At 44.8% G+C, this 12,426-nt stretch overlaps 1 protein-coding gene across 1 annotated transcript in view; it reads right to left on the bottom strand.

Annotated features, from left to right (window-relative positions):
- The window catches only part of LOC139389411 (death-associated protein kinase 1), a 173,986-nt gene extending 165,345 nt beyond the window's left edge, over positions 1-8,641 (bottom strand). The window contains exons 1-3 of the mRNA XM_071136154.1: positions 8,489-8,641; positions 8,012-8,219; positions 7,674-7,888 (exon numbers count right to left, since the gene is read on the bottom strand). Of these exons, the coding sequence (XP_070992255.1) occupies positions 7,674-7,735 (62 nt within the window). The 5' untranslated portion in view covers positions 7,736-7,888; positions 8,012-8,219; positions 8,489-8,641. The remainder of the gene's footprint in view (positions 1-7,673; positions 7,889-8,011; positions 8,220-8,488) is intronic.
- Between the last annotated feature and the right edge of the window lie 3,785 nt (positions 8,642-12,426).

Here is a 12,426-nt window from a genome sequence, read left to right as displayed (position 1 = left end):
TGTTGGCTGCATCATGTTATGGGTATGCTTGTCATCAGCAAGGACTACGGAGTTAAGAATAAAAAGAAACAGAATAAAGATAAGCACAGGAAAAAAATCCTAGAGGAGAACCTGGTTCAGTCTGCTTTCCAACAGACACTGGGAGAATTTCAGCAGGACAATAGCCTAAAACACAAGGCCAAATCTATACTGGAGTTGCTTACCAAGATGACATTGAATGTTCCCAAGAGGCCCAGTTACAGTTTACTTAAAAATCGTCATTGAAAATCTATGGCAAGACTTGAAAATTGCTGTCTAGCAATGATTAACAAACAACTTGAAAGAATAATGTGCAAATATTGTACAATCCAGGTGTGCAAAACTCTTAGTAAGACTACTACTACTACTAAGAGTCTTACCCAGTAAGACTCACAGCTGCCAAAGGTAATTCTAGATATTGACTCAGGGGGTTGAATACTTCTCTAATCAAGAGTGTTTTTTCTCTCACAATGTTAGAATATGTCTTCCACTTTGACATCAGTATTTTGTGTAGATCGTTAACACAAAAGTAAAGGGGTGTGAATACTTTCTGAAGGCTTTGTAGCTATTAGACTGTCAGGGAAAGTTGAAAATGTCAGCGCTCCGGGTATGCGTCCTGGTAATCAGTCTAGCCTTGTGAATGTTTGTAATCGGAGATAGTTTGCAAGCCCTGCAACATCCGACGAGTGTCAAAGCCGGCTTAGTAGGATTGGATGTTAGTCCTGAATTTTTGTTTTGACTGTTTGATGGCTCGTAAGAGCGCGTAGCGAGATTTATTGTAAGCGTCCGGATTGGTGTCTTGTTCCTTGAAAGTGGCAGCTCTAGGTGGTCTAGAGTTCTCACCTCTAGTTGCCTCTAGCTCAGTCTGGATGTTGCCTGTAGTCCATGGCTTCTGGTTGGGATATGTACATACGGTCACCGTGGGGATGACGACGCACTTGTTATTAGATGAACCCCAGAACATATTCCAGTCTGTGCTAGCAAAACAGTCCTGTAGCTTAGCATTCTCTTCATCAGACCACTTCCATACTGAGCGTGTCACTGGTACTTCCTGTTTGAGTTTTTATTAAAATAAAATTAACCAGCCACTAGGAGCGCCGCCTCAATGTGCATTTTCTTGTTTGCTTATGGCCCTACACAGCTGATTGAGCGTGGTCTTAGTGCCAGCATCGGTTTGTGGTGGTGAATAGACAGCCAAATAAATATATAGATGAAGTCTCTTGGTAAATAGCGTGGTATTCTAACTCAGCACCAACTGTTATTAACAAAGAGACACACACCTCGAAGCTGCAGTTCAGTCTTGATGAGGCATAGAAAAACCAGCTAGAAGTATATTATCTATGCCCTTGTTCACCCACGACCCCGAGAAACATTGGATATGACTTCCGGTCCCGTTGATAGGATTGTCTCGAACGGATTTCATCCAGTTTGCCAAAAGAATGTGGTCTCGTCTAGGAGCCCGCTCGTCTTCCTCTTACGCCGTCTCTTCCTCTTTCGAGTGCCAGGAATTAGGGCCTGGCCCGGAATGAGCAGTACATCAAATCAAATTTGTCACATGCACCGAATACAACAGGTGTAGAACTTACAGTGAAATACAAGCCCTTAACTCTATTTAAAGTGACTATACTTAGATAATAAACAGCGAGGAACAGCAGCAGCTGGTGACCTCAATGCCATTGGATGAATCCCGGAACATATTCCAGTCTATGCTAGCAAAACAGTCCTGTAGCTTAGCATCCGCGTCATCTGACCACTTCAACAACAGCGGTCGACTCATTGAAGTAGAAATCTTCATCCAAATGGAGTTCAGTGATATCTGTTCGGATGTCCAGAAGCTGTTTTCAGGTCATAGGAAATGTACAAAACAAGATCAGCGTAAATAAAAACAGTAAATAGCAGAATTGGTCATGAGCCCATTAGACTGCAGCACCATCCTTCAATGGGCTGATGGGGACTGACATCTGAGGGTCTATTCAGGAGCCTCCAATTCTGGGGACCATGAGGGTGCTGGTGCCCCCTCATATCCACCCTACCCAGGGATTCAAAAGTGGGCTGTGTGTGTCTGTTTAACCCAGGCAGCACCCAGCACGCCACCACCGCGGGGCTATTAAACGCTTCAACACCACTAAAGGGGCCGTACAAAAGATCTGGCCCCGCCTACACAACCGTTCTTATCAGGCATAGGCTGCGTTCCAATAATCTCTTTCCTGAAGTGGGCACTTGTTCACTACATCCCACAAATCTAAAAGCACTGGATTGGTTGAGGCAAATGGGAGTTTCCTCCATATGTCTGATTTATAACCGTCATTTCCTTTCAAGATTAGTGAAGTGAACAAGTGCACACTTTAGGAAAGAGCAATTATTGAATTGCAGCCCCAGAGCAGGAGGATGTGAACTCCCTAGACTCAGAATCAACCAAGTACCTTGAAACCCTCTGATTAGTCATTAGCCAAGGCCTTAGCCAGTCAGTCCGTGTTTTAGCAGCCTTGCGGATATCTGGAGGATCAACAACTTTTTATCAGTACAGACAGCAGAGATACACTTCATGACCAAAAGTATGTGGACACCTGCTTGTCGAACATCTCATTCCAAAATCATGGGCATTAATATGGAGTTGTTCCCCCTTTTGCTGCTATAACAGCCATCACTCTTCTGGGAAGGCTTTCCACTAGATGTTGGAACATTGCTGCTATAACAGCCATCACTCTTCTGGGAAGGCTTTCCACTAGATGTTGGAACATTTCTGCGGTGTCCTGCTTCCAATCAGCCACAAGAGCATTAGTGAGGTTGGGCACTGATGTAGGGCGATTAAGGCTGGCTCGCAATCGGCGTTCCAATTCATCCCAAAGGTGTTCGATGGGGTTGAGGTCAGGGTTCTATGCAGGCCAGTCAAGTTCTTCCACATCGATCTCGACAAACCATTTCTGTATGAACCTCCCTTTGTGCACAGGGACATTGTCATGCAGAAACAGGAAAGGGCCTTCCCCAAACTGTTGCCAAAAAGTTGGAAGCACAGAATCATCTAGAATGTCATTGTATGCTGTAGCTTTAAGATTGCCCTTCACTGGAACTAAGGGTCCTACTGTAGCTCAAACCATTATTCCTCCTCCACCAAACTTTACAGTTGTCAATATGCATTGGGGCAGGTAGAGTTCTCCTTGCATCCGCCAAACCCAGATTCGTCCGTCGGACTGCCAGATCGTGAAGCGTGATTCATCACTCCAAAAGAACGCGTTTCCACTGCTCCAGAGTCCAATGGCGGTGAGCTTTACCACTCCAGCCGACGCTTGCCATTGCGCATGGTGATCTTAGGCTTGCAGCTGCTCGGCCATGGGAACCCATTTTATGAAGCTCCCGACGAACAGTTATTGTGCTGTCGTTGCATCCAGAGGCAGTTTGGAACTCGGTAGTGCGTTGCAACCGAGGACAGACCATTTTTAGGCGCTACTGCACTCCCGTCCTTTGAGTTTGTGTGGCCTACCACTGAGCAGTTGTTGCTCACCTATACTTCTTAGGTTGTTAAAATAATAATAATCTACTTTGCATGTTGGTTTTGTCAACACAAGTTGTAAATCATTTGGCACCAAACTTCCGCTCCGATCTGTTACAGAATGTCTCTGTTAAGGACTGTATCTGAGATGAACCCATCAGCCACTAGAAGTACACTATATATATATATATATATATATATATATATACACACACACACAAAAAAAAGTATGTGAACACCCCTTCAAGTTAGTGGATTCGGCTATTTCAGCCGCACCAGTTGCTGACAGGTGTATAAAACCGAGCACACAGCCACGTAATCTCCATAGACAAACATTGGCAGTAGAATGAGCTCTTCAGTAAAGCCAGTGACTTCCAACGTGGCAACGTCATAGGATGCCACCTTTCCAACCCTGTAAGAGCTGCCCCCGGTCAACTGTAAGTGCTGCTATTGTGAGGTGGAAACGTCTAGGAGCAACAACTATAATGTATAGATCCTCCGGCACAGTGTTTATGGTTAAATAAGATAGATAGCCAAGTTAACTAATTCATTCCAGTGAGGTGGCTGGTCTTGACATGCACGGCTACTCTAGCACCAACCCCTGACTCCACTCTCCAAACGGGCCTCATTCCAACCACAGACACTTGGGTGCTGGATTCAGACAGGGAGGAGATCAGGAGGTAGGTAGGTAGGGAGACAGGAGGAAAGATCAGGAGTAGGGAGAGGGGGGTTAGGGAGGTGGGGGGGTAGGGAGAGGTGGGGGGGTAGGAGAGGGGGGGGGATAGGGAGACAGGGGGAAAGATCAGGAGTAGGGAGAGGGGGGGTAGGGAAAGGGGGTAGGGAGAGGGGGGTTAGGGAGGTGGGGGGGTAAGGAGAGGGGGGGGGGATAGGGAGACAGGGGGAAAAATCAAGAGTAGGGAGAGGGGGGGTAGGGAAAGGGGGGTAGGGAGAGGGGGTAAGGAGAGGGGGGTTAGGGAGGTGGGGGGGTAGGGAAGGAGAGGGGGGGGGGGGTAGGGAGACAGGGGGAGATATCAGGAGTAGAGAGAGGGGGGGTAGATCAAAAGCCTCTCAGCGTGTAAGGAATTGCCAAGGCAGGTCAAACTGCTAGAACATAGCAGATAACCAGACCTCAGGGAAGGACTCCTGGAGATCATATTAATGTAGTATGATCTCAGTGGGTCTAATCATAGAATTACATATACCCCTATTAATGTAGTACGATCTCAGTGGGTCTAATCATAGAATTACATATAGAACCCCTATTAATGTAGTATGATCTCAGTGGGTCTAATCATATAATTACATATAGAACCCCTATTAATGTAGTACGATCTCAGTGGGTCTAATCATATAATTACATATATACCCCTATTAATGTAGTATGATCTCAGTGGGTCTAATCATATAATTACATATATACCCCTATTAATGTAGTACGATCTCAGTGGGTCTAATCATAGAATTACATATAGAACCCCTATTAATGTAGTACGATCTCAGTGGGTCTAATCATAGAATTACATATAGAACCCCTATTAATGTAGTATGATCTCAGTGGGTCTAATCATTGAATTACAAATAGAACCCCTATTAATGTAGTATGATCTCAGTGGGTCTAATCATATAATTACATATAGAACCCCTATTAATGTAGTATGATCTCAGTGGGTCTAATCATTGAATTACATATAGAACCCCTATTAATGTAGTATGATCTCAGTGGGTCTAATCATAGAATTACATATAGAACCCCTATTAATGTAGTACGATCTCAGTGGGTCTAATCATAGAATTACATATAGAACCCCTATTAATGTAGTATGATCTCAGTGGGTCTAATCACAGAATTACATATAGAATCCTTATTAATGTAGTATGATCTCAGTGGGTCTAATCATAGAATTACATATAGAACCCCTATTAATGTAGTATGATCTCAGTGGGTCTAATCATAGAATTACATATAGAACCCCTATTAATGTAGTACAATCTCAGTGGGTCTAATCATAGAATTACATATAGAACCCCTATTAATGTAGTATGATCTCAGTGGGTCTAATCATAGAATTACATATAGAACCCCTATTAATGTAGTATGATCTCACTGGGTCTAGGAGGCCTAGTAAAGATTTGTCATGAATGTGATCATGTTTTAGCTTTTAATGTGGCATAAATGTGGCATAAACACAACCAGTGTTTGTCAAACAATCACTTGGAAAGGCACTCCTGTTGGCTGCCCTCTGTCACGTCCTGACCATAGAGAGCCTTTATTTTCTATGGTGTAGGTAAGGGCGTGACTGGGAGGTTAGTCTAGTTTATATTGTCTATGTGGGGTTCTAGGTTGTTTTTTCTATGTTGGGGTTTTGGTATGATTCCCAATTAGAGGCAACTGGCTATCATTGTCTCTAATTGGTGATCATACTTAAGTTTAAAAAAAATCCACCTGTGGGTTATGGGATGTTGTTTATGTTTTGAATTAGTGTTGTAGTCATGGTTCGTTAATTTGTTAGTTTATTGTTTTGTCTTTCTTTGCTAAAGTTTCACTTCTTATAATAAATGATGTGGAACTCAACGTACGCTGCACCTTGGTCCGTTAATTCTACAAACGACCGTGACACCCGTTTGTCCCAAAATCATTCCAGCATCCAAACAGTGTACTACTGACACATCTGTTCCTAAAAAAAACTCAACTTGAAATGTCATTGGGCGATTGTCATCTGGCCCGCTACACTGGTAGCGTCACGGTCTCAGCCACTTGTCTCTGCCTTGGGGAATTAGTAGTGGTCAAGTTGAACCCTACTGATGACCAGAACCCTATGGACAATAGAAGGGAATACGGTGCCATTTTGGATGACCAGAACCCTATGGACATTACAAGGGAATACGGTGCCATTTTGGATGCACACCATACGGAGTGGAGCAGTGAGCTATACGGAGTGGAGCAGTGAGCTATATGGAGTGGAGTGGAGCAGTGAGCTATATGGAGTGGAGCAGTGAGCTATACGGAGTGGAGCAGTGAGCTATATGGAGTGGAGTGGAGCAGTGAGCTATATGGAGTGGAGTGGAGCAGTGAGCTATATGGAGTGGAGTGGAGCAGTGAGCTATATGGAGTGGAGTGGAGCAGTGAGCTATACGGAGTGGAGCAGTGAGCTATACAGAGTGGAGTGGAGCAGTGAGCTATACGGAGTGGAGTGGAGCAGTGAGCTATACGAAGTGGAGCAGTGAGCTATACAGAGTGGAGCAGTGAGCTATACGGAGTGGAGCAGTGAGCTATACGGAGTGGAGCAGTGAGCTATACGGAGTGGAGCAGTGAGCTTTACGGAGTGGAGCAGTGAGATATACGGATTGGAGCAGTGAGCTATACGGAGTGGAGCAGTGAGCTATACGGAGTGGAGCAGTGAGCTATACGGAGTGGAGCAGTGAGTTATACGGAGTGGAGCAGTGAGCTATACGGAGTGGAGCAGTGAGCTATACGGAGTGGAGCAGTGAGTTATACGGAGTGGAGCAGTGAGCTATACGGAGTGGAGCAGTGAGCTATACGGAGTGGAGCAGTGAGCTATACGGAGTGGAGCAGTGAGTTATACGGAGTGGAGCAGTGAGCTATACGGAGTGGAGCAGTGAGCTATACGGAGTGGAGCAGTGAGCTTTACGGGTTGAAAGTGAAGAGACAGAATGTAAATGTGAGATGAAGACTCACTACGGTAGGGCTGATAGTGTTCATCATGAAGCAGCAACCCTCTGTCAGTCTGACAGAATAAGAGTCATGATAACAAGCCAGCACATCAAGCCATCAGCTTAAAACTTCATTAGGACTTATTACTCAGAGATGATGTGAGAGAGATTTAAGGGAAAGTTGCTGTCTTTCTGGTCATAAATCATTAGCCCATAATCTTATTCAGTATTATATTAGTCTGGTTGTAACATCTATCCATCAATCAGAGATAATATAGTCATGATGCTTTGCGTAACCAATAGGTTTTTGACAGAGAGAGCCTTTGAGGGGTTTACAGTCAGTTTTTGGATAATATAACTGATCATAGTCAGTGTTCCAAAATGTAACACACAAATGTAACAGTAGGATATTGTGGTTGCATAAGACAGCAGACCACCACAGTATAGGCTCAGACACTGTTGGTAGTGTTCATTCACAGCACATAAAACTCACCTCCCCAGCTCATCTCCCATCTCATAGTATTCCTCAACATTCTGCTGGTTGAACCCAGTCATGTTGTCAGGCGGTTCTTGCTCCCAAGCCGAGGATTCCAAAACAGCAGCATGCACATCACCGCAGCCTTCTTTCAGCAGCCTCCCATCCGTGTCCCGGTGAACCGACCCAACCGTACCTGGCCACGGACCCTCTTCATTCCTGCTCCTTTAATTCTAGGAGGTTAAAATGCAAGATGGTTAGTGTACATATTGTTGTGTAACGGTTCAATGGTACACCGAGTTGGCATGAACACATTCTTCAACAAAGAGAGGGTTGACTTGGGGAAAAAGCTGCACCTTGCTTTGTGAGACGTCACGACTTTCACTCGCTGGTCTCGCTTTTCGCTCTCTAGTTTTCCACGAAGCAGGTCTACCTTTCAGTAATGTGCCAGAAATAAGAAAATGGAGCAGTCGACAGTCTTCGGCTACAGGTGAAGCATAGAAAGCCGACTGGAAGGCTTGGAGTAGCCAAGGAAACGAATGCTATGTGTTCGGGAGTAGCTCGCTGCCAGTGAAAGAAATGCGACTATATTATTCTTGTAAAGTTAAATCGTCATGTTCAACCCCAGAGCAGGTGTTTAGCCGTTTTAATAGCGGACAAAACGCCCTAGTAAACAAATACAGCTGCGTTATTTCATATAGCTTAATTGGTAATCAAATCAAATAGATTTTGGCCCTTCTTATCACCCAATAATTTGGATAGTAGCCCCCGAATAAGCTGCTCACATTCGTTGGAAAATGTAAACGTATCGATAATAGAATAAAGCGTCTTACCGTGTCCCAGCAGTCAATATAGAACACAGGCTAATATATTATCCGAGACGCTGAAACGAAGTAACGTTTCCTTTCAGAAAGCATAAAAACGGAATGTTGCAGGAAATGGAAGGAAGGATTGTAACAATGTAGCTGGCTACTAATGGTGTGTGGGCTGCGTGTTCCACTACATGTAGTAGTGTCCTGGGCCACTAGGGGCGGCAGAGAACTACTGACTCATACAACTGTACATTTAGAGTAATTACACTCCTATACAATACTAATGGTGTGTGGGCTGCGTGTTCCACTACATGTAGTAGTGTCCTGGGCCACTAGGGGCGGCAGAGAACTACTGACTCATACAACTGTACATTTAGAGTAATTACACTCCTATACAATACTAATGGTGTGTGGGCTGCGTGTTCCACTACATGTAGTAGTGAAAAACTGACTCATACCTGGGTAATTACACTCCTATACAATACTATGGTGTGTGGGCTGCAGTTCCACTACATGTAGTAGTGGCCTGGGCCACTAGGGGCAGCAGAGAAAAACTGACTCATACAACTGTACATTTAGAGTAATTACACTCCTATACAATACTAATGGTGTGTGGGCTGCGTGTTCCACTACATGTAGTAGTGTCCTGGGCCACTAGGGGCAGCAGAGAACTACTGACTCATACAACTGTACATTTAGAGTAATTACACTCCTATACAATACTAATGGTGTGTGGGCTGCGTGTTCCACTACATGTAGTAGTGTCCTGGGCCACTAGGGGCAGCAGAGAACTACTGACTCATACAACTGTACATTTAGAGTAATTACACTCCTATACAATACTAATGGTGTGTGGGCTGCGTGTTCCACTACATGTAGTAGTGTCCTGGGCCACTAGGGGCAGCAGCAGAGAACTACTGACTCATACAACTGTACATTTAGAGTAATTACACTCCTATACAATACTAATGGTGTGTGGGCTGCGTGTTCCACTACATGTAGTAGTGGCCTGGGCCACTAGGGGCAGCAGAGAACTACTGACTCATACAACTGTACATTTAGAGTAATTACACTCCTATACAATACTAATGGTGTGTGGGCTGCGTGTTCCACTACATGTAGTAGTGGCCTGGGCCACTAGGGGCAGCAGAGAACTACTGACTCATACAACTGTACATTTAGAGTAATTACACTCCTATACAATACTAATGGTGTGTGGGCTGCGTGTTCCACTACATGTAGTAGTGTCCTGGGCCACTAGGGGCAGCAGAGAACTACTGACTCATACAACTGTACATTTAGAGTAATTACACTCCTATACAATACTAATGGTGTGTGGGCTGCGTGTTCCACTACATGTAGTAGTGGCCTGGGCCACTAGGGGCGGCAGAGAACTACTGACTCATACAACTGTACATTTAGAGTAATTACACTCCTATACAATACTAATGGTGTGTGGGCTGCGTGTTCCACTACATGTAGTAGTGTCCTGGGCCACTAGGGGCAGCAGAGAACTACTGACTCATACAACTGTACATTTAGAGTAATTACACTCCTATACAATACTAATGGTGTGTGGGCTGCGTGTTCCACTACATGTAGTAGTGGCCTGGGCCACTAGGGGCGGCAGAGAACTACTGACTCATACAACTGTACATTTAGAGTAATTACACTCCTATACAATACTAATGGTGTGTGGGCTGCGTGTTCCACTACATGTAGTAGTGGCCTGGGCCACTAGGGGCAGCAGAGAACTACTGACTCATACAACTGTACATTTAGAGTAATTACACTCCTATACAATACTAATGGTGTGTGGGCTGCGTGTTCCACTACATGTAGTAGTGTCCTGGGCCACTAGGGGCAGCAGAGAACTACTGACTCATACAACTGTACATTTAGAGTAATTACACTCCTATACAATACTAATGGTGTGTGGGCTGCGTGTTCCACTACATGTAGTAGTGTCCTGGGCCACTAGGGGCAGCAGAGAACTACTGACTCATACAACTGTACATTTAGAGTAATTACACTCCTATACAATACTAATGGTGTGTGGGCTGCGTGTTCCACTACATGTGGTAGTGGCCTGGGCCACTAGGGGCGGCAGAGAACTACTGACTCATACAACTGTACATTTAGAGTAATTACACTCCTATACAATACTAATGGTGTGTGGGCTGCGTGTTCCACTACATGTGGTAGTGGCCTGGGCCACTAGGGGAAGCAGAGAACTACTGACTCATACAACTGTACATTTAGAGTAATTACACTCCTATACAATACTAATGGTGTGTGGGCTGCGTGTTCCACTACATGTAGTAGTGTCCTGGGCCACTAGGGGAGGCAGAGAACTACTGACTCATACAACTGTACATTTAGAGTAATTACACTCCTATACAATACTAATGGTGTGTGGGCTGCGTGTTCCACTGCATGTAGTAGTGGCCTGGGCCACTAGGGGCGGCAGAGAACTACTGACTCATACAACTGTACATTTAGAGTAATTACACTCCTATACAATACTAATGGTGTGTGGGCTGCGTGTTCCACTGCATGTAGTAGTGGCCTGGGCCACTAGGGGCAGCAGAGAACTACTGACTCATACAACTGTACATTTAGAGTAATTACACTCCTATACAATACTAATGGTGTGTGGGCTGCGTGTTCCACTACATGTAGTAGTGGCCTGGGCCACTAGGGGCAGCAGAGAACTACTGACTCATACAACTGTACATTTAGAGTAATTACACTCCTATACAATACTAATGGTGTGTGGGCTGCGTGTTCCACTACATCTAGTAGTGGCCTGGGCCACTAGGGGCGGCAGAGAACTACTGACTCATACAACTGTACATTTAGAGTAATTACACTCCTATACAATACTAATGGTGTGTGGGCTGCGTGTTCCACTACATGTAGCCACTAGGGGCGGCAGAGAACTACTGACTCATACAACTGTACATTTAGAGTAATTACACTCCTATACAATACTAATGGTGTGTGGGCTGCGTGTTCCACTACATGTAGACTCATACCTGGGCCACAGCAGAGAACTACTGACTCATACAACTGTACATTTAGAGTAATTACACTCCTATACAATACTAATGGTGTGTGGGCTGCGTGTTCCACTGGATGTAGTAGTGTCCTGGGCCACTAGGGGCAGCAGAGAACTACTGACTCATACAACTGTACATTTAGAGTAATTACATTCCTATACAATACTAATGGTGTGTGGGCTGCGTGTTCCACTACATGTAGTAGTGTCCTGGGCCACTAGGGGCGGCAGAGAACTACTGACTCATACAACTGTACATTTAGAGTAATTACACTCCTATACAATACTAATGGTGTGTGGGCTGCGTGTTCCACTACATGTAGTAGTGTCCTGGGCCACTAGGGGCGGCAGAGAACTACTGACTCATACAACTGTACATTTAGAGTAATTACACTCCTATACAATACTAATGGTGTGTGGGCTGCGTGTTCCACTACATGTAGTAGTGTCCTGGGCCACTAGGGGCGGCAGAGAACTACTGACTCATACAACTGTACATTTAGAGTAATTACACTCCTATACAATACTAATGGTGTGTGGGCTGCGTGTTCCACTACATGTAGTAGTGTCCTGGGCCACTAGGGGCAGCAGAGAACTACTGACTCATACAACTGTACATTTAGAGTAATTACACTCCTATACAATACTAATGGTGTGTGGGCTGCGTGTTCCACTGCATGTAGTAGTGTCCTGGGCCACTAGGGGCAGCAGAGAACTACTGACTCATACAACTGTACATTTAGAGAATTACACTCCTATACAATACTAATGGTGTGTGGGCTGCGTGTTCCACTACATGTAGTAGTGTCCTGGGCCACTAGGGGCAGCAGAGAACTACTGACTCATACAACTGTACATTTAGAGTAATTACACTCCTATACAATACTAATTGTGTGTG

This window comes from Oncorhynchus clarkii, chromosome 30, assembly GCF_045791955.1.
Source record: "Oncorhynchus clarkii lewisi isolate Uvic-CL-2024 chromosome 30, UVic_Ocla_1.0, whole genome shotgun sequence".
Taxonomy (NCBI): domain Eukaryota; kingdom Metazoa; phylum Chordata; class Actinopteri; order Salmoniformes; family Salmonidae; genus Oncorhynchus; species Oncorhynchus clarkii.
This window is presented reverse-complemented; position numbering and strand designations above follow the sequence as displayed.